General features: G+C 43.4%; 2 protein-coding genes and 1 non-coding gene across 10 annotated transcripts in view; 2 read left to right on the forward strand and 1 right to left on the reverse strand.

Moving 5' to 3' along the window:
* The window catches only part of sphkap (SPHK1 interactor, AKAP domain containing), an 85344-nt gene extending 84399 nt beyond the window's left edge, over positions 1-945 (forward strand). For all 5 annotated transcript variants that reach the window (XM_018732074.2, XM_018732075.2, XM_018732077.2 and 2 more), the window contains one exon: positions 189-945. In XM_018732074.2, the coding sequence (XP_018587590.2) occupies positions 189-332 (144 nt within the window). In that variant the 3' untranslated portion in view covers positions 333-945. The remainder of the gene's footprint in view (positions 1-188) is intronic.
* Positions 946-2105: 1160 nt separating this feature from the next.
* Positions 2106-22426, reverse strand: daw1 (dynein assembly factor with WDR repeat domains 1). 4 transcript variants are annotated; one of them, XM_018732066.2, is made up of 13 exons: positions 22366-22426; positions 20344-20416; positions 14700-14844; positions 13138-13196; positions 12926-13048; positions 12601-12700; positions 12203-12310; positions 11407-11513; positions 11219-11321; positions 10539-10653; positions 10041-10117; positions 2867-3029; positions 2106-2497 (listed from the first exon to the last, which is right to left on the reverse strand). In XM_018732066.2, the coding sequence occupies exons 1-13, from the start codon at positions 22403-22405 to the stop codon at positions 2427-2429; spliced, it is 1284 nt and encodes a 427-aa protein (XP_018587582.1). In that variant the 5' UTR covers positions 22406-22426; the 3' UTR covers positions 2106-2426. The 4 variants fall into 4 exon arrangements, with proteins under 4 accessions (XP_018587582.1, XP_018587580.1, XP_018587579.1 ...); XM_018732064.2 differs by lacking the exon at positions 22366-22426 and adding an exon at positions 20750-20976 and having other exon boundaries at positions 10041-10111; XM_018732063.2 differs by lacking the exon at positions 22366-22426 and adding an exon at positions 20750-20976.
* Positions 21720-21793, forward strand: trnai-aau (transfer RNA isoleucine (anticodon AAU)). The gene has a single exon. It is a non-coding gene; the product is annotated as a tRNA-Ile (tRNA).
* Positions 22427-22841: the final 415 nt, after the last annotated feature.

Genomic DNA, 22841 nt, shown 5'->3' on the forward strand with positions numbered 1-22841 from the left:
CTGAACCGCTTGTCCCATACAGGGTCACAGGGAGCCGGAGCTCAACCCGGCAACACAGGGCCGGTCCGTCGCAAGGCACCCCAAGCAGGACTTGAACCCCAGACCCACCAAAGAGCAGGACCCAGTCCAACCCACTGCGCTACCACACCCCCCACTAATTATAGTTATCTCTGTTTGATTTGTTGCAGTTTCTGGAGGTTGTGCAACTGGTGGCCCAAAAAGGGTGGAGGGTTGGTGACCTGTTTCATGCTGTGGTGCAGTTCTATAAACTACGAGAAGAGAAAGAAGACTCCATATCCAGCTTGTTCGACTGGCTGCTGGCCACAAAATAGATCCTGCACATTCATTGCAGTCCAAACCCATCTTCTCTTCTCTCTTCTCTTCTCTTCTCTTCTCTTTTCTCTTCTCTTCTCTTCTCTTCTCTTCTCTTCTCTTCAGCCACCACCCCATCACACCCACAAATTGTTCCTGTCCTGTAGTGGAAGCCACTAAACCTGCTGATGTTTGTGTTTCAGGATACAATTTGTCATCAATACTTAGAATTTGTGACCTCACCTGGAATCCAGCAGCACAATCACCCTAAGCCATCATTTTCTGCCTTTCGGGTGAATTGCACCCAGTTTAAAACATAAAAGCAACGGCTTTCAGGAGCAAGAGACATTAATCCCTTTAAAATAAGCATGTTTCTCAGTTACACATGAAAAGGAACAAAAATATATAATACAAATAGCAACATTTTAGGATTAAAAAAACTAAATGATTTAAAACAATTTAGCCTGCTATTTTTACGGATTAAATTCTTCAAGTACTAGATTACTTTTTCATCTGAAACTCAGATTACATAGGTTTCAGCAGCCATACCTAATGCCCTGTTATCTTGGGTTCCTGTAAGTTTAAAATTGTGTTTAGTGGAAAAAGTGACTAGGGGAAAAATATAATTCACAATCACTGAAATATTTTTATTGTAACTTTATCTGTGATCATGTAATTTTTAATTATTTTCGATAGTTGTATATATTGTAGATTTTAAACTGCTGCACCTTGGAGTAGAAGAAAATTCCTTTGTTTCATTTTTACTACTCCTAAATGATGAGGTAGAAAACAGTTTGTAATGTAAAATAATTTTTATGTGAATCCAGTTTGTCAGGTTTGATTAGTGTAATGGTATTTTAATATTACATCAGCATTAAAAGCACACAACTGTCTGCTCTACTTTGTGATTGTAAGTGAATGTCTATCTTTTCAAATAATAAATATATGTAATGTGAGTTTGTTTGCATTTTATTGTATGTGCTTATTGGAAATGAGAGGGTGAAGGAAAATTACGGTTTGCTAGAACTGTATAAGACTAACAATATTAACCCTGCATTCCCATACAATCAACTACACTGTGTCACGCCACCGGGAACAAGCAAAGCGGCAACTCCTGCGGCCAATTAAGAAGACCCAGGATAAAAGGAGCCCCGTGCCCACACGTCAATGTGGATTCTTGTAATCACATTGTGCCCTTGCAGTCTCAGTGGTGGTGCTCTTTGTGCCTTGCCTGTTTTTATGACTACTGAGTTTGTATTGCCTGCATTGTGACGTTCACGGCCAGAAAGACCTTTGCCTGTTCCTGACCTGGATCTCTTCTTGTCCTTCAAACCTGATTGCTAGAATAAAACCAACCTGCGGTTGGGTCCTCTACTCACCCGTCTTCAGTGCCCGTGCCTGACACAGTGGTTCCCTGTGTTACAATTAAGGTACACATTTTACAAACATTCCCCAGTTGATTTATTCATTTTCAATCACATATTCACTTATCCACTTTCTAAAATGTCTGTTTGTTGCTGGCAATAAAACACAACTCACATCCACAGTTGTTTACAGCTCATATCTGATGATTATGTGCGTTGAGGATCAGTAACAAGTTGTTTTGCATATGTTTATGTGATGAATTAGTCAATGATGTGAATTGAAAATGGACTTTGGAAACAATGCATTTATTTTCAGTCATTTCAAATGACATTTAATTCTGAATTAGCTCAAATTTAATAAACTATTTCACAAAGTATTTCCTAACTCATAACACCTATATCCAAGGTTTTATAAAACCTAACCTGTCAGTAAGGCAAAGGATTATAGTATTGTTTGGCTTTTATTAACTGTGATTTGGGGAAACGGTGAACTTGGAGTTATGAACAAAATCATTTCCAGACTTCTGATCCCAATTGTTTTTCCAAGTTGAGCAACCAGTGAACTAGCAATTAACACACACAAACACACACATTACACATTTAGTAATTCTAGTGCAGTGCTCATGTGCAAAAATAAAACCATCAGAAATGTTAAGAGACCTATTTCAATATCATAAAAACAGAAAAAAAATCCAAGGTGAGGAAAACACAGCTTATAATACTGGATATTTTCCTGCATTGTGTCCTTTGTTAGAGGTAATACTGCTCAACATCATCCCTCCACTGCATCCTCCAGATCTTGCACGTGTTGTCTTTACTGCCTGGAGAGAAGGAACACTTAATGACAAACTTACTGAGACTTACACACACACACACACTTTCAGAACCGCTCGTCCCATACGGGGTCGCAGGGAACCGGAGCCTACCCGGTAACACAGGGCGTAAGGCCAGAGGGGGAGGGGATACACCCAGAACGGGACACCAGTCCACCGCAAGGCACCCCAAGCAGGACTCAAACCCCAGACCCACCGGAGAGCAGGACTGTGGTCCAACCCACTGCACCACTGCGCCACCGCGCCCCCACTTACACTAATACGTCTCTCATAAATGATTTAGTTATGCAAGTTCTCACAAACTCCAAAACTGAGCAGTACAAACGTCACAGGTTACAGGTACGGTATGTGTTGTACCTGTGATAATGATGTCACTTTCGTAATTGAAGGCGCAAGAGAAAATCTCGTCGGTGTGTCCTCCCAGAACTTGCAGACATGAGCCAGATGCCACATCCCACAGCCTTGCAGTTTTGTCTGCACTGGCTGTCAGGATGTGACTGCCCTTGGGGTTGAAGCAGATCTGCAGAGAGACAAGCAGAGTTGCCACAGAAGGATGTACATAAGGCAGGGAGGGACACTTCATTCCATTAAAGCACTGGAGAGACTGTGCAAATGACTGAAATGACAGGAAGGATATATATCTGAATCCAGTACAATTCTGGCCAGTTAAACAAAGGATAAATTTAACTAAAATATTTTGGAGAGTTGCCTAGAAATCTGCTTCAACAAGGCAAGCCATTTTTTCAGAACAGCAGCTCAGTGCTCCAGCCTTCACTTTCACCCAATAAGAACCCGCTTTTTAACTGCGTTTTAGAATCAAGGCTTCGGCTGTTGTAAAAAATAAGCTCTATTGTAGTAGCATAAACCTGGAGAAACTGTCCAGCAGAATAGAAGGCTTCTAGAGCAAACACTGCACCTTTAGCATTTAGTCTTGATAGTTCATGAAGGTCAATCATTTAACACGAACTCACCAACTAGTCAATTAGCTGACACTTTTCTCCAAAGCAACTTACAATTCAGTGGCATTACTAGGGTTGGTGTCACCCAGTGTGGTAACTCATAGTGTCACCCCCCCCCCCCACCCATGAACCTCCCTCACATACCAGACCATACAGAATCCTCAGTAATATTTTTTGTATTGATGTTACCTGTAAATCATAATTCCCCCACATAACTGAATGAGAAGCGTAAATGTATTGACATTTACATAGTTTCATGTGGTTAAAGTGAAAATTCAGTAGGAAAACAATAGAATTCGCAGTAAAAATGTTTAAGAACTACATCAAAATTATATTTATTTACAACAGTATTATAGCTAAAACCCTGTGATTCGAAGCATCATTTTAATTGGGTAACAATGAGAGCTCTGAATGGAGCACATTAGAAGGATCAAAAAGTCAGTGAGGAAAGTTTTATCCTTGTAGGTATATTGATACATGTAAACTGACCTTTATTACGGAAAATTGTTTTGCTCTTGTAACTAACTACAGTGAGATTTTTTATAAAATAATACATTTCTGCTGAAACACTGCACAAAAATTTTATAGACTGTCATTTTGGTGTCACTGTCACATGCACCTCGCCCGCACCTGCCTCTTATCATGGCAGCACGGGATAAAAGGACCAAGCTTTCATGCATGCTTGCGGAACCTCACTCGAGCAACCGCGACTCCCGTGTGCATAATGATTCCTGTCTCTTCACTGTTCATGATCGCCTGGCTACCGACCATCGCTTCGTCTTACCATCTACGCCCCTTGTCTATCCCAAGAAACCCTAAATGCTAATTGCCTGACCCACGCCTGCCCCCGCCTATAGTTCTTGCTCCTTGGCTTTTGTTGTTAATAAACGGAACCCGCGCTTGGGTCCTATTCACCATCGCCCCGGCTTCTGTTATCCCGGCATGACAGAAGGTTCCGCCTCGCAAATAGACCCAGCAGTTCTGGATAGTCTGCAAACAGCAGTTGCTGCACAGGGCATCCCTGCTGAGTTCCCATGACCAGACCCTGAAGCAGCACTCCGAGACCCTGCGGGGGCTCATCCTGTCACTTCAAACAAAAGGCATTGTGGAAGTGGTTAGCAAGGACGCCACTCCCGCTCCACCCCCTGCAGCCTCAGCTATCACATCAGCGCCGGCTCCACCCATCCCCACTGCGGACCCTCGACTTGCCATGCTGAACAGGTATGACATCTGCCAAGGCCTCCTGCTCCACTGCGAGCTGGTGTTTGCCAGCTTGCTGCACACATATCAGACAGATGATAGCAAGATTAGCTTCAGTACCTGATATCCTTGTTGACGAGTCTGGTGCCGAAATGGGCCACGGCAGTCTGGAGTAACCATGTTCTCACTACATATGAGGCATTCAAACAACATTTCAAGACTGTCTTTGATAACCAGCCCACCTCGCGTAACACGTGACCTTCTGCTACAGATCAAACCAGGAAACCGCTCGATGTTAGCATACTCCCTAGAATTCCATACCCTTGCAGAACAGAGTGAGTGGAACAGGGCAACGCTCCTGGCCAGTTTCAGGAACGGTCTCAACCCCCGGATCCAAGCCAAGCTCACCTACTGAGGGGAGGAATGGACCTTGGACAGGTTTACCAAGACCACCAAGGCTATCGACAACCTGACCAGGGAGAGAGCCCCAGAGTCCTGGGCAGCACCCACGATGTTCAGTACCCCTCCTGACTCACTGGAGCCCATGCAGCTCGGGCAGGGATGGTTGTCTTCAGCCAAGAGTCAAGGACAGACTGTGTCTCTACTGCGGGGACCCTGGACATCTCCACGCCTCCTGCCTGGTTCAACCTTTGCCACCAACGGACTTCCATCAGGAACCAAAGGTTAGTGGCTCCAGTCGCCCTGTCACACAGTAAACGGTGCCAGTAGTCCTGTCCTGGGGAGGAGACTAGATCTACACGCGCATTGGCGGCATGTAGATCTGGTCTCCTCCGCAGGACAGGACTACTGGCACCGTTAACTGTGATTCTAGGGCTGCAGGCTGTATTATGGACTCGACATTTGCATGCTCCCATGCCACACCGATACTGGGATGTAACGTAACGCTACAGGTCAGCACGCTAGACGGGCAGCTGCTGGGCTCTGGGGTGGTCGAGCTGCAGACCGTTAACCATTGACTGTTAACCACTGATTCTAGGGCTGTGGGCTGTTTTATGGACTTGACATTTGCGTGCTCCCATGCCATACTGGGATGTAACACAACACTATGGCTCAGCATGCTAGACAGGCAGCTGCTGGTATCTGGGGTGGTCGAGGCACAGACCGAACCATTGAGCTTGCATGTTGGTGCTTGCCAGAAGGAGGAGATAGTGTTTTTCCTCATACGATCCCCGGACTTCCCTGTCATCCTAGGGTTTACTTGGCTGACCTGACACGACCCAGTGTTCGCATGGAGCTTGGCGAGCTAGTGGAGGGGGGGTCCATAGTGCACCAAATCCTGTCTGACTCCCTGTCTGTCGGGCCATCTCCAACGAGAGCCCTGAAACGGCTCAGCAGATTAAGGTCCCGTGGGAGTATCAAGACCTTGCAGAGGTCTTCAGCAAAAGCAAGGCCGCAGTCTTGCCCCCTCACCGGCCCTGGGACTGCGCAATAGATCTCCTGCTGGGCACGACGCTCCCTAGAGGTAGGATATACCCTTTGGCCCTACCCGAGCAGCAGGGGATGCAGGAGTATGTCACCGAGGCGTTGGTCTTGGGGATCATCCAACCCTCCACGTCTCTCGCCTCGGCTGGGTTTTTTCATTGAGAAAAAGGACAGGGGCCTGCATCCATGTATCATCAATTTCCGGGGATTCACCAATCACCATCAAATATCCCCATCCCTTGCTGCTGATCACCACAGCTCTAGAACAGGTTCATGGGACTTAGGTGTTTACAAAACTTGACTTGCGGAGTGCATACAACCTCATCCGGATCAGGGAGGGAGATGAATGGAAGCCCGCGTTTAGCACCTCCCTGAGACACTACGAATACATGGTCATGCTGTTCGGTCTATCTAATGCGCTGTCTGTGTTTCAAGCCTTTGCTTACCACATGTTGGGAGACCTGGTCAACCACCGTGTTCTGGTCTATCTTGACGACATACTAATATACTCACGCTCTATGGAGTAACATGTACAACAGGTGGACAGGTACTAATGTGGCTGTTGGACAACTGCCTCTACGTCAAAGGGGAGAAGTGTTTATTCCATCAGCCTCAGGTCTCTTTCCTTGGGTTCCTGTTAAGCGCCAAGGGGGTGGCAATGGACCCGAAGAAGGTCCAGGCCCGAGACTGGTAAAGCCCTACAGCGGTTCCTGGGTTTCTCTAATTTCTACAGGTGCCTCATCGGGGGATTCAGCTGGATTGCCTCGACCCTCCGGACGCTAACCTCAGGTAAAGGGGTCCGTCTGGCCTAAAATGATCAAGCCACACGCGCCTTCCAGGAACTCAAGGGGCATTTCACAACCATGTCTATCCTCTGACATCCCGACCCCACGTTGCCATTTTTGATGGAGATGGACACCTTGATACTCGGGGTTGGGGTGGTGTTGTCCCGGTGTTGTCCCAACTGCATGGAACTCCCCCAAAGTTGCACTCTTGAACATACTTTTTCTGTAAGCTGTCCCCAAGTGAATGTAATTATGACATAAGCAACCAAGAGTTGCTCAAGATTAAGCTGGCCTTGGAGAAATGGCGTCACTGGCTGGAGGGGGCGGCGCACCTATTCCTGGTGTTCATGGACCATCGGAACCTGGAGTATTTGCAGTCAGCACATCAACGGAACTCTTGCCAGGCCAGGTGGGCGTTGTTTTTTACCCATTTCAGGTTCATCGTGTTCTACAGGCCAGGTATCAAGAACATCAAAGCCGTTGCCTTGTCTCGCATACCCAAGAAGGACTCGCTGACTGACCTGCCGGAGCCCGTCCTCCTGGAGAGGTGTGTAGTTGCACCCGTACAATGGCAGTTCCTCCAGGACCTCCAGGCCACACAAGAGAACGACCCCGGGCCAGTGAACAAGGAGGAGGAGTACATGTCAGTCAGTATGCGATCGGCGCTGATGCAATAGACCCCCGAGTCCCTCGTTATAGGGTACCCTGGTACCCGCAGGACTCTAGCTCTTCTACAAGGCCATTTCTGGTGGCCTTTGCTCCTGTCTGACGTACAGGAGTACGTAGAGGCCTGTGAAGTATGTTCCCAGGTACGGACTCTGAACCAGAAGCCTGCAGGCCTGCTGGAGCCCCTTCCTGTTCCAACCCGTCCCTGGTCCTATATGGCGGTGGACTTAATGGTGGATCTGCTCCCCTCAGATGGTAACACTGTTGTCCTGACCCTGGTAGACCACTTCTCCAAATTGTGTCGCCTGATTCCCCTGTTGTGACTTCCCACTTCTTTGGAGGCTCCGGAAGCCCCGTTCCACCATGTCTTCTGGCTCTATGGTCTCCCAGAAGACATCGTGTCAGACCGGGGGCCCCAATTCACTTCCAGAGTCTGAAAGGCATTTTGGTGCAAGTTGGGGGTATCAGTGAGTCTCACATCGGGATACCACACAGAGGACAATGGCCAGGGGGAGCGGCTCGATCAGAACATCGACCGTTTCCTGAGAGGCTACTGTTACCACCGACAACATCAGTGGTCCCAGTTCCTGCCCTAGGCCGAGTACGTGCTTAAAGCCCTGTCCCAATCATCTACGGGTTTATCCCCATTCCAATGTGCCGCACCCTCTCCTTTCTTCCCGGGCAGAGGTTGTCCACCCGCCCTGGTTGTCCACCCACGACATCAAGCTGCGGCTACCCTCCAAGAAGCTCAGTCCTCGATACATCGGTCCCTTCAAGGTGCTCCAGTGGATAAACCCAGTGACCTATAGATTACAACTGCCCCCGATGCTGTGCATATGTCCTACGTTCCCCGTCTCCCTTTTGTCTTGTCTGTCCCAAGAAACCTGAACGCTCATCGCCTGATCCACGTCTGTCTCTGACTACGGCTCTTCGTCTAGCTCCTTGGCTTTTGTTGTTAATAAATGGAACCCGTGCTTGGGTCCTATTCACCATCGCCCCAGCTTCCATTGTCCCGGCATGACAATCACCCCCTCTGATGGTGTCACCCGGTGCGCTCCGCACCCCCTGCACCCCTCCAGTGACACCACTGTTACAATTATTCACCCATTTAAAGAGTTGGGTAATTTTACTGATGTAAATTAGAGCAAGCGGAGTGCTCAAGGATACTACAACTGGAGGCAACATTTAAACCTGTAACTACTGGGTCTAAAGGCAACAGCACTAACCCTACACTACCAGCTCTCCCTATTGTAAGTGTGAAATACTCGTCACACTACAATTTCATTGCTTTAAGACAGTGCATCAAAAAAACATAACTCAGCATCAGTCCTTCGTTGACTCACATTGTGTCATATTGTCATTTAACATACATTTTTAAAATATTTTTATGATCTATAAAATCACATGAATTGCTCAGCGACTGCGTGTGACCAGAACTACACTGATCGCTTTAAACTGGTTAATGCTACCATATTTATTAAGTTTATTAATTTCAATTATTTGTATTTATTGGGGAAAATGACTTCGCATCAGCAGTCCAGATCATTTGGTTCTTTAGAAACAACACCTGGGTGATGAAACTAGCAGACATGTCACTTGCCAGGATCTGAGCCTGGAACCCTGAATTAGGGCTATGTCTTTGTCTTACAGACCACTGCTAATGACACTGCTTGCTTTCCCAAGTGATGGACTGTTTTTTCCATCTTGACAACTTCCTCCACTCTGTTTCATGGCAAGATTAGAACAGGCATTTTTCATAATTTAGCCTGAAGGATTTTAATCCACTTGTTGATATTAAATGTTAATGCAGTATCCTTTGCACTGTCATAAAAATCACGTTGTTTTATTGAACCTGTTGATGGCTGCAGATGTGTTCAAATTTAAAACGACGGCGGTCCTCCAGACAGAGGATGGAAACATTCAGAGAAGGGATGACAGTGAAAAAACACAGTGGTGAGAGTGAAGGAGCAGAATGGGGAAAGGAACCAGTGCCACTAGCCTTAAATGAAGCAGGACATGGCGGCTCTACTGTTAGAAGACACATCAGTGATGTAGGCCCTAATCATTGTATTCGTTATGCTTTGGTGACCGTTGTCATGTGGCTGTGACTTGTAGTCCCGACACATCCAAATTGGGATTCTTTCGTCCTTCTACGTCCCATGGTCTAACGCAAGCATTTGGCCAACATGCGCAAACGCGAAACAGACATAAAACAAGGCTTCTAAATATAAAATGCCTATTTATGGATCACTGGCAGAGTACAGTAGAGCAAGTGCCAATATCGATGACATGAAATGGGCAGAGGTACAGGAGCACCCCATGGCCAGGACACCTGTCCTTGGCAGGTTGCTTATTTCTGCAAGGCTGAACAGCAAGAGGCTTTGTTTTCACTGCATCTGATGCAATCTGGTTAGCACTGACCAAAAACTCTCACGCTGACACATGTGGAGGCTCGGTGTGTCAGGAGCTGGGGCTTACCTTGGAGATCTCTCCATCGTGTCCCTCTAGGCGGGCAATGCAGAGGCCCGTGGCTGCACTGTACACCCGAGCTGTTCCTGCGGGAAAGCAGACAGCTATATTCTGACAGTCTTATATCACGGACATGTTCTATTCTTAAACTTCACTATTTGGCTGCAAGCAGTCAATTAACCGTGGGGTTTGTGTTCGTGGAGTCACAACTGCACTCCAGTCTTCAGTCAGAGGCACATTGCTCCAAATCTCCAGACTGATCACACACAAATTAAACACCACAGCATTATCATGGATTTACTCATTTCACACTGTCTTCTCTGATCACAGCATGGTCTGTTATCCCGGACCACCATGCTGTATTAATGCTCTGCTCTTTTACCCCAGGTGCATTCATACAGCAACGCAGCCTGATACCACACATTCACTGGGTGAATGTCTTTGTAGCTCTAGTAAGATGGACAGCAGTAGGTCAGTTGTGTGCCAAACGTCCTGGCGGGAGCCTACCGTCAGCAGAGGCTGTGGCAATGAGCTGGCCTGTGTAATTGAAACACACGTCCAGCACCTCAGCCTGGTGACCTCCCAGTGTGGCCATACACTTCATGTTCCGCATGTCCCACACCTATTGATGACATTGCAGCATGCGGCCATGATGACTCACCTACAGCCTGCCTACTGTAAAATTAAACAACTGCCAGATTTAATAGACATCAGATCTGGATCTCTTATGTTCATGTAAATAAAAACATCTTTTTCATTTATATGACGGCACAGTTGTGAGATGGGGGTAGCGGTATGTGGTTAGAGCTGCTGTCATTGGACCCAAAGGTTACAGGTTTAAGTACCAAATCAGGATTAGTACCCTTAAGCAACATACCCAAAATTATTCAGCTGTATAAATGGGTAGATAATTGTAAGGTGCTTTAGAGAAAAGTGTCAGGTAAATATATTACATTAAACTGGCAAAAAATTGTAATCTAGAAATATTAAACTGCTAACTATCCCCTTTTTCAGTTTTTTTCTCATTATTATTAGATGCTTATTTGACAGTAAATCCCAAACCATAAGTAATACACCAGGTGTGATTCCCATAGTAAAACAGTTAAAATTGTATTATTATTGTTGTTGTTGACAGCACAGACCGCTGTAGCGGTATATGTGCCAATGTCACAGCAAAGACGGCTCACTTTGCAGGTCTTGTCTATGGATCCGGTGGCGATGAGTGAACAATCCCAGTTGAACTGCACGCTGCTGATTTCTGCTGTGTGTCCAATCAGCATGTGCACACGCCTGAAAACAAAGAAACCCATAGTTGCCATCCTGCAAGCGCAGAGGGACAGATCCAGAAAGGGCCACCCTGTGGCATTCGACTCACCTTCCTGACACCACATCCCACAGAGATGCTGTGTGGTCAAAAGAACCGGTGACCAGCTGGTTCCCATCTGTGTTGAATGACAGAGTGACGACTTCAGATGAATGGCCCTAAGGAAAGGGAAGATCAGTGGGGCAATTATTAAATATCGAACCAGAGAAGTTATTAACTACTGGGCATTACTGCTCGTCATGCTGGCAGGAATAATTGAAGCAGGTGCATCCTCCAGTGGCACGGTGTGTAGCCAGGGGCTTCACAGTGCCTGGACTGTGTGATCAGTGATGGGGTCAGTCCCTCTTCAGCCTCTGAGGAGTTTCCATGTTCTCCCTGTGTTCACGTGAATTTCCTCACACAGTCCACATGTTTCAAGTTAACTCTAAATTGCCAGCTGTGTGTGGGTGAAACAGTGTGCATGTGCCAGTATCCTATCCAAGGCATACCCAAACTTGCATAGTGCCACGTGCTTACAAGATAAGCTCCAGGCCATCTCAACCCTGCCCTGGACGTGCAGCTATCGAGTGAGTGAGGTGTGTCCTGAGTGTCCTCACCCCCAGTTGGACAGGAACTGGACAATGTTGACTTACAGAAGTTCTTACAACTGAGAACCAGGGTGCCTCAGTGTTGGCTGTAGCTTTGTTTAGGAGAGAAATTAGCAAAAAAAATTTTTATTCCTTTTCAGGCAACTTTTTGCCTTTTAACTTTAAAGTACATTTGCATGTAACTTCCTGTTTCAGTTCTTTGGCCAGGTGAGTGGATGGACAGATGTGACAGATGGTGCCATACACTGTGAAATACTTACTTCTAGCATGGCCATTTCCATTCCTGTTTCAATGTTCCAGAGTTTTGCTGTGGTGTCCATGCTTCCTGTTGCCATCACAGTGCTTTGCGGGTTAAAGGCAAGACACACCTGCTCAACAGTATCAGTTGCATCAATGTAAAACACAGAAAACTGTGCCCAAATACACCACACAAATAAAGTGTGATGCACCCCGTGACCCAACACGACTAAAATACCATCCTTACTGTAAAACAAGTGCAAAATGATTCCAACCACACTGTAGCGCTGAACATCAAACAAACAAGAAACAGATTACTGCTAAGATATACTGCATTACCAGGTAAAAACAGGATTTGACCTCCAGTAAATTAGACTGTATGTCAATACAGTCTTTCACAAGGCCGGTGTCAAACACGTACGATTTCTGCAGTGTGTCCACGGTACGTGTGGAAACATTTGCCTGTTTCTGCACACCAGAGCTTGCAGGTCTTGTCAAACGATCCCGTAGCCACCTTGTCTCTGGATTGAGTGAAGTAAACAAGACAACAATAATACCGTGCTGAGTGTATCTTCGAGCTCCACATCATGTCGGAACCAGGGATGAGGACAAAGTCCTCAAAAGGACAAACCAGTATAAGCACATCAGTAGTAGGCATAATCAAAGTAGGTTAAACAAGGGGCTGCTGGCAACAGACTCTGTGGGGGCCCTGGTAAACTGTTGGGTAAATCACACAAACACTGTACCCGTAAGGGTTGTTGAAGGCGACAGCGTAGACTACATTCTTGTGGCCCTCCAGAGTTTGCAGTTCCTCCCCTGAAATGGTGTCCCATATCCTACACGTCCTGTCATAGCTGCCAGTGATGAATCTGCATGCAGATGGGCACCACGGTAAATACACTCCTCAGCTGTCATTCACACATGAAACCCAAACACTGCACGCGGCAAATACACTGACCTTGACCCCGACTTGTTGAAGGCGACATTTGTCAGTGGCAGGATATGGGCCTGCAGTGTCTGCCAGAGAGACAAAATGGTGAAGAAAAGCAGCGTAAGCCTTGCACTTTACTGTGTTTGTACTATGCCAGATCAGGTCTGTCTGTGTTGAGGATTCTGTGTTGTGGTCCCCTGCTGCTCTCTACAGCTGTGTCATGGTACAGCAAGTAGGCCACAATCCTCTCCCCACCAGCAAATACAATGACTTTTTGTGCAGACAAATCAAGGTATTTAATGCCACTAAAATTCTTTTGTTTACTCTTTTCCTGTAGTAGCTGCTTTTCCAGCACTGGGCTAACTCCTGTAGCCGAGGGCAGAGGGTGTTGTATTTTTTATTGTTTGAGTGTATTTATACGTGTATTTAACATCATTGTTAGCCTATGAAGCCTATTGGCATCACTACTGTACTGCAGTCAAAGGAACAAACTTTCCCTAAAAAAGGATTTTTAGTGTTGTATTTACACTGGAGGGGATTAAAATTAAGATATGTCCGGATACTGGACCCAACACCACGTATCACACTGCTGGTGGCGAGACTACAAACTGTACACTGCAGTTTTTTAGCTGTGGGCCTCACTGCAGAGCACAAAACACACTCAACCTATTATACTTATAAATGAGAAGTTTAGATTGTGCATTTATGTAGTTTTTTATTATATTTTGGCAAGCAGTCTTATTTGTATTGACTAATTATACTGCACACTGCAAAGGGGATTTGACATCATATTTTGACCATACCATGGTTTTATCAAACAAGTTGAAACAAAGTGTGTGAATAAAACAAAAAGCTGGAAAAAGGAAAAAACCAAACAAAAGCAAAAGAAAGAGAAACAGAGAAGCTGGAGAAAGAAAAAATAAAAGCAGCAATATTTTCAAGATAAACACTGTAGTCAACATTAAAGAACAGTCTGCTAGGAAATCCTGAAGAATTTGATGCAAGAAATTATAATCTTTTCAAGTTATTTTGATGAGGCTCATAAAATAGTTTTTTTTTTCATAAGACCTATCACTTTGGTTTTTATATATTGAGAAGCTTCAGAAAGCCTCCTAAAAAGATTTGTGATGTAAAAAAACATTAGTATTTTGAAGGAGTATGATTCTTATTGCAGGAAGTGCTATTATACTTATGTCCAAAATTTTTTTTTATCCATTTATATCAATTTATGTCAATTTTAAATCATTTTTCTGGAGCAATTTAAATACGGTAAGGTTACAACAACAAAGTCTCTAATGGAGCTCCACCCTTCAGCTCATAAGTCAGTTCTCTTTCTTACTATCCTGCTTATCATGTTGACCACATGCACCACAAACAGTTTAAATTAGCACTGTATTCTCCACTACTGCTACAGTGAGAACACCACAAAAGAACTGCAGTGCATTTCAAACAGCTGCCAGAACAGAGGCCCATTTTTTAATGTAAACTTGTCCTTTGCGTTACCAAAAAAAAAAAAAAAAAAAAAAAAACACCAGCAATGAATAACCCTTGGTTCATACCAACAGCTTAAGATCTTAAGACCTGTTCACCTTGAACAGGTAGAACCTGCCATCATCCTGTTGGCTCAGCTTCTCCTGCAGTCTGCAAATGAGTTGCTTGAGCTGAGCTGTACGGGATTCTGTGATGAGCGGTTCCGTCTCCCTTATCACTGCGACCAGTTTCTCAGTGTCGGTCCTAGAAAGATGAACAGCAGCACTGTGGTCAGACATAACTAAGGTGCTGGGATCCTGCGACCAATCACAACAAGGGGTGACAGGACACTGGCTGTTGGGAGTGAACCACTAAATAGACTAGGGGATTTTAGTAACATCCAAATAAACATTTAATGTCAACTACACTTACTAATTAAGCATGGTTATTTCTCAGGAAACACTTTTGATCAAAGTTTCCAATGAATCCTAATCTTGAGCAGCAATTCACTGAGCAGAAAACACTGACAAAAGTACAATACAGTAATATGATGGATGAATTATGTGACGTAGGACCTCTGCAGTAGAGAGAAAAATCTGCCAGAACTAAGTCGTATTTTCCTGCACTAATTATACTGTCCAGTTTTGCTGACAAGCTTATTTTGTCTTTATTTGATCTTGGCTTTATTACTATCTCCCCTTCTAAGTGGTTCCATGGTAATACAGAACGACATGAGCCTGGTTCTTCTGCCTGAGCTGCCTGGAGTTCTTGCATGAATTCTCATTGCACCAGCACGATGAAACAGGTGCTCAGCAAGTCAATAACAATGTAAACAGATATCTAACCAGTAAGTCCAGTATAAGTATTACCCAGGTTGCCCAGGTGTACTCGCAGTTTACGCTGGTACTAAATGTGTGATGGAACAGCTTGCTCTGCACTTAAGTACAACCACAAGTAGTATTAAAAGACCGGAAAGAACTAAATGGAAATTAAGTGTTCAACAGTGTAATTGCTGAATAAAAATTGCAACATTGTGAATGAAAAAGTAAAATATGATTTATGCGTAAATCATTTTGTACAAGTAATTCCCAAAAGGTCAGTAAACTATAGGTGGACTTAACCTTGTAATGAAATACCCCCTGGAATGTAAACAGGACTTGAACGGAAAGGGAATTCCTTTGTTTATACTATGGCTGTTTAACAAAGTCATGTTATTAATAGCAGGGGGAAAATAAAGCTTTTGTGACATTCTATTTATTTCATGAAATGTATTGTTGTTTGTTTAATATGAATACATTTTGAAAATATTAACTGTACTGCAATGAATCAACAGAACAATGTTAATTAATTTGAACTGTCTTGGAGAGGCTTAGTGTTGTAAACTGGCTCAGCTTGGTTAGACAGTTGCTTGTTGGTTGTAGCTGAATGTGTTGAGGGGATTTATTGCAACACTTGGTAGCTGGCAGGATATTTTTACACATACTAGTGGCTGGTTATCCATTGTTTCAGTTTTGGTGAACTTACCTAAAGGATTATGTGGGATTGTTCCTTGTATGAATCCATGTCAAGTGTTTTTGTCTTATGTGCAATTATTCATCTAGTTTCTTTCCTCAAAGCGACTTACAACGTTAAGCCGTTTACACTGATTTATCAGTTTATACAGCTTGGTAATTTTTATTGGAACAATTTGGCATAAGAACCTTGCTCAAGGGTATAACAAGAGGCAGAATCTGAACCTGCAACTTCCAAGTCAAAAAAGCAGCTTTAACCTTATGCATTTTTGTGTTTTTGTACATGGATGTTTGCAATGACTTTAAGTAACCTTCTTAATACATAACAATCTCCCTGTTGCAGCCCTCCTTCAGTCACACTTTCACAGAATTCTGTGTCAACATCCTCACAAAATGAACCACTAAATGGTTTTTATTATGGTCGCAAAATGCAGTGCACCAGTCCGTGCCTCCGGATAAAGTGGCTCAGCTCTTCCAGTGCATGAAAGTGTAAATGCAGAAGGCAAGAGTCAGTGAGCCATACAGAGCAGGTCTGAAGTGCAGTGATGAAAACTGCTTAGAGACTCCCAGTTGCCATTTATGATTCTTTAAAGAGATTCTGAGTGCTTTCCAATTCCAAAGAATAGATCTAAAAAGTCTATTATACTAAAAAAGAAGAACATTAACAGGGATGGATAGGAACAGACTAATTTATAATGAGCAATCATTAGTTATGTTCACTTTACCCCTGAGAAACAGTAAAACAGTGTGTTGCTTAACAATGTTGAAGAGATTGTTACCGATATAGACCAATTTACACTATAACTACAATAGGAAGAAAATGAAGACAACATTGCATCACTCAGGACGGAAAGCTGAATGAAGGCACAATCATGTGTACTACATTTTCAGCATTTCAGTTTTGAATGTTAAGCGATTAATATTCATTAGCAACTGTTACAATAAATCACTTTAATCTTTGTCAAGATCTTTCTACAGCCACAGGTCTCAAATGTTTCGACTGTTATTCAAGTGTTTCAAAGACCTTTTAAGCAGCTGGTATGTTGGTACATATTTGTGGTTCCCATCTCACATAATTCCAACTAATGATGTGAAAAACTTTCATATCAGATTAGAATGGAGTAGACTGTGAAATTAAAAAGAATAGCTCTTATGAAATATAAATGCTACAACCATTCCATTTAGGACCATTGTTCGAACGTCCAGTTTTTACTGCATATTTAAATATCTTAACATGTAATCTGTAAATTTGAACAATATGGCAACAAAATTTTAAGTGGCAAAGAGAAATTTTAAAAAGTTTTTAACAGCATACTAGTACTGTGTGTTATCCATATTATAAATTATGCATTCAGATCTCCCCCCTACTATTCGTCAAATCGGTGAAATGACTCTCTAAAGAGGTGCTGTATCAGTATCTGGTAAACTTCAACCTTATAAAAAATAATTTCGACCTATCGAATACATACTTCTAAAAATATGTACAACTCTGTCACTTCATTGCTGCCTTAGAAAAGGAGAATAGATTATGAATAGAATTAACAGATACTGATAAACAGCTTGTTATAACAAACAACTCCAGGGCCATGATTTCAGCATTATAAACAATATACTATTATACACCATATGCCATTATACACCACTTTATTAACACCCTCCTGGAAGTTATTTATTAGAAAGTGCTACATGATCATACCTGTGATGAATTGTAACCTTCTGACCCTGAGCCCTCACTCTGTGTATACGGATATCTTTGCTTTTTCATGCTGTACTGTCTGTCTGTATGCTGTTGCAACCCTGTGCTGTGCATAAAATCAATGAAAAAAGGATTATGGAGTATTTTGGTCCACAAATCTGCACACATATTTCTGTGTGGCTGGATGTTGGTTTTGCGTTGGTCTACGTGAACTTATTACTGTTACAAGTCCTACAGTTGGTTCATCTTTGTTTTCCCAATTAATTCAATGACCAACCTTTTTATTTTGTATTATACAAAACATTTCCAAGAAATTGAGAAACATCCTAATATAAGGCTGGTGTCATGCCCCTGGGAACAAGTAGAGTGGCAACACCTGTGGCTAATTGATGACTCCCGGGATATAAGGAGCTCTGTGTCCACACCATGATGCGGATTCTTGCAATCACCCTGGTGGTTTTCCCGTATTAGCGGTCTTGTCTTGCCCTGCTTCTCTTGTTCCTGGTTTTTGACCCCAGCCTGTTTTCCTCAACCACGACATATCGCCTTGCCTGGAAAGTGACGTTTGTACCTCGTAGACCTTCGCCTGTACCTGACCTTCGAATCTGTCTTGCCCTACGAACCCAGACAAATGAATAAAACTACCCGCACTTGGGTCCACTACTTACATGTCTGTCTCCAGCCAGCCTGTTGCCATGACAGCTGGAGATGAAGCTGGACTCCCTGGTGGGGGTCATTCAAACACAGACTCTTGAATAAACCCAGGTCCATCATGGACAATGACTCTCACTCTCTGAAGGCCACCTTGGTCAAACAGAGGTCCACTTGTGGTGCTCCATGGAGCTCCACCTGAGGTCATTTCTACCAGCAGCCATCAGATTGTTCTCACTCTCCTAGGAGGATAAACTACCTCTTGATGTATTACCTCTCTCTGTGTCCCTTTATACCCTACACACCTCACTTCATTCCACTCCTCCCTTTCTTGCATTTCTAAATCTGTCTGCCTATTAATTTATCTAAATACCTGCCTGGTTGCTTCATATATGTACGTGGATACATGTATGTTGTATGCGTGTATATATGTTTTACAATGTATGCTGCTCCAACCAAAGTGAATTTCGCTCTGGCCTTAAAGTTTCATTCATTCATTCATTCATTCATTCATTCATAACTAGCCAAAGTGACGTCATATCCATGTTCCAAACTCATTATCTCTCAACATCAATAATGTGCATGTGCTATTTCCATGAAAAGGAAAAAGAAAAAAGAATAGTGGTAGTGATTTATATTTAATACACTTCACTTATAACTGTATGTAAACATGACACAATAATAAGACATGATCTTACCGCTCAAACGCTAAAAACTCTACATTTACACTACAACTAAAACTAGTAATCTAGTTCTGCCCACCGTGATAACCTGTACTCCTATTTTAACTACTTTAACTTAAAATGACCTTAAAAATACCATTATCCATATGAATGTTACATTTATTCACTTAGCAGATGTTTTTGTCCAAAGCAACTTACAGCAAGTACTACATAGTGTTATTAGCCCACACCTTATTCACTGAGGTAACTACACTGCTAGAAACACTACTTACAAGGGGTTACTGATGCATGCATCAGTGAAAGACACTCACTATAGGGGGAACCTGAAGAGCATGTCTTTGGACTCTGGGAGGAAACCCACACAGACAAAGGGAGAACATGCAAACTCCACACAAACTGAGGAGGGATCGAACCCCCGTTTTCTCGCACCACCCAGGCGCTCTGAGATAGCAGTGCTACTCAATGTGCCGTCGTAAAATATGGTAGGAGCCTTGGATTGAACTTTGTTTGTAACGACCAGACTTTGGCCGTTAACAAAATGCGCTCTTTGGCTCCCCCTGTGGTTCAGATGAAGAACTGCAGCCAATTAAATGGAACCGGATCCCTGCTTCTTCACCCACGTTCTTTGTGATTGTGTGTATCTGCCTCCACTTGTGGCATGAATTTTATTGCTTGTGTCGTTTACGTTCTCGGCTTTAATCAGGAAATTCTGGAAAAACAATGAGACGATCTGGAAGATGTGATATGTTGTGATGAATCAACCTTGTTGATTGCACATGAATACATACATTTATTATTATTATTATTATTATTATTATTATTATTATTATCCAAATAAGCTTGCATCCCTGACTGGCTCCTTTCATATTGTTATTTATATTTCACAGAAACACAACTGTATGGGACAAGTGGTTTCAGAAAATGTATGTGAAAATGTGTATGTAAGAAACATGAACTCATTCATTCATCATTCCTATTCATTATTCGTTATATCTTATACAAAACGCTATATAAATATGGCCATCAACAATTTTCATTTGTCTACCTGACAGCTTGTACAAAGTGATGTAAATATATGATTACAAGTAGCCCATAAACAGCTAGAATTCACCTACTGCGGTTTCAATACTGAGTACTGCATGCTCCGTTTGTATGTATGTATGTATGTATTATTATTATTATTATTATTATTATTATTATTATTATTCCTTTAAAGACTTACTCAGGCGACAGGTCCAGGAGGTCTATGGACTTGGTTTTCAGCTCTCCTCCTTTCTCATATTCCAGCATGATTCCTGTGAACAAATCATGTTTATTTGACAATAACTTGATAATTATTATTATATTCATGAGAACCGTCGGGTGAACCGACAACTCCTTAAGTAAGTCTGGAAAAAGAGAATAGTCTGTGATTTATTATCCCGGACCTATTTCGCTATATCAACAAGGGCAGACGAACATCAGCACACGTAAACTAGACGTTCACTAGTATCTGTTAACTAGCCGTTACCTAGAACACACTGACTTTGTTAAGGACTAGCGGAGCGGACCATTCACTCACAATCCCTGATTCAACACACGATCATCGTGTACGAACGGTATTTACTCGGCTAAAGGTGTTTCAGTACCTGGCGGGTAATATCTGAGAAGGAACCGTTTGAGCTTCATCATGTTCCGCGGAGGACCGTAAACAGACGGTTTCCATGACGACCCGCTGCGCGCGCACGCGGCTCCCGCTCCCGGTTCCATGAGCGTCGGTTCTGCTCTTGGAACCAAGCGTGAACTGTCTCATAATGTGCTTGTTAAACACGGTAAACAGCCACTGGCGCGTTTAAACCGCGCAAACTAGACTCTGAATCCCTTCTGCTGCTGAAGTTATGTTAAAAAAAAAAAAAAAAACAACCTATGACAGGGGAAAGAGCTCACACAGACACAGTGACTGAAACTGCTTGTCCCAAGCAGGGTTGCAGTAAACCGAAGCGCTAGGGCAGCCATCTACGCGTTAGAGAAACGGTAAATTAATTACCACTAACGGAAGTAAAGTACACTCTCACACCATGGGTTTCCTTAAACCGGAAGAGAAGAACATTTATTTACATACGTACTTCATCAGAATACATCACGTACAAAGGTCATGTGATCAATATGTCACCAAGAAGAGAGCACACAGAACTTCCAACACCCCCACTTGCTCTCACTCTCTACAGGCCTATTTGCAATATAAACACACAGTTACATCCCTGTCTCAATGACATTTATGTCCCAGACATAAAGCTTTAAAACTTTTCTTTCTTATACTTTGTCATTGGTTTAGTCATCATATCTGCAACCATTTCTGTTATTGGACAGTACTCAGTTGTTATTTTACCGTCACTGATTGCTGATCGAATAAAGTGATCCCTAACGCCAACATGTTTATATCTTTGTCGACAAACAGGGTTTTTGGAAAGAGCAATTGCACCTTGGTTATCCTCAAAGATTTTTACCGGTGCATACTGAAATCCACTTCCCAGTCCATTCATGTGTTTTGCGACTCTTTACCGCCAAGGGAAACTTTATTTTAAAAAAAAAAGGCTTTGAAAAAGCAATCATTCTTGTGTCCGGTTAGCTCAGTTGGTTAGAGCGTGGTGCTAATAATACCAAGGTCGTGGGTTCGATCCCTGTACGGGGCAGCCGGTGATGTTCGCGCTGTTGACTTCACCTCCGCTGTCGCACGATGGGCTACTTTTTAGCTCTCTGACTTCAAGGAACTCCTGTGTCCTGACTACGGGTTCACTACATCCAAGAGTTCAGTGATCTGAGTTCATACTCGGTATGTAGGTGTTAATTATTACTACTATTCCTACAAAGACTTGCTTTGGCAACAGCAGGTCCAGGAAGTCTATGGACTTGGTTTTCAGCTCCCCTCCTTTTTTATATTCCAGCATAATTCCTGTGAACAAATGTTTATTTGACAATAACATGATAATTTTCATGAGAACCAACAGTCGGGTGAACCTGCAACTCCTGAAATTAAGTCTGGAAAAAGCAATTAGTTTGTTACTTATTATACCGGAGCCATGTTTCGCTATATCAACAAGGGCAGACGAACATGAGCACACGATAACTCGACATTAACTAGCCGTTAACTAGACGACACTTTGTTAAGGACTAGCGGAGCAGACCGTTCACTCACAATCACTATGATTCAACACACTATCATCGTGTATGACCGGTATTTACTCAGCTAAAGGAGTTTCAGTACCTGGCAAGTAATATCTGAGAAGGAACTGTGTGAGCTTCATCGTGCTTCGCGGCGGACTGTGAATAGCCGGTTTCCATGATGATCCGCTCCGCACGCGCGTGGCTCCCACTCCCCGCGCAGTGCGATGTGTTAAGTTCAATAAAGCAGTTCTGCTCTTGGAACTAAAGGCAAATTGTCTCATAATGTGCTTCTTAAACACGGAAAACAGCCACCGTTGCATTTAAACCGCACAAACTAGACTCTGAATTCCTTCTGCTGCTGAACTGTTATAAAGAGTTATGTTTAAAAAAAAAAAAAAAAGAAAACATAACATGGAAACAATCTCACACACAGTGACTGAAACCACTTGTCCCAAGCAGGGATGCAGTGAACCGGAGCCTAAGCCAGCAACAGAGGGCACAAGGCTGGAGGGGGAGACAACACACCCATGACAGGACACCAGTCCACCACAAGGTACCCCAAGCTAGACTCAAACC

This window comes from Scleropages formosus, chromosome 10 (genome assembly GCF_900964775.1).
Source record: "Scleropages formosus chromosome 10, fSclFor1.1, whole genome shotgun sequence".
Classification (NCBI taxonomy): domain Eukaryota; kingdom Metazoa; phylum Chordata; class Actinopteri; order Osteoglossiformes; family Osteoglossidae; genus Scleropages; species Scleropages formosus.

What these genes read in the sequence shown, in the direction of transcription:
- daw1 (XM_018732063.2), bottom strand. Translation starts at nt 20,870, where the DNA reads ATGGAACCGGGAGCGGGAGCCGCGTGCGCGCGCAGCGGGTCGTCATGG. An exon ending in TCTCAGATATTACCCGCCAG is followed by an intron (nt 20,417 to 20,749) that starts GTACTGAAACAC and finishes ATTTGTTCACAG; the next exon opens with GAATCATGCTGGAATATGAG. An exon ending in ACGATGGAGAGATCTCCAAG is followed by an intron (nt 3,030 to 10,040) that starts GTAAGCCCCAGC and finishes GTCTCTCTGCAG; the next exon opens with ATCTGCTTCAACCCCAAGGG.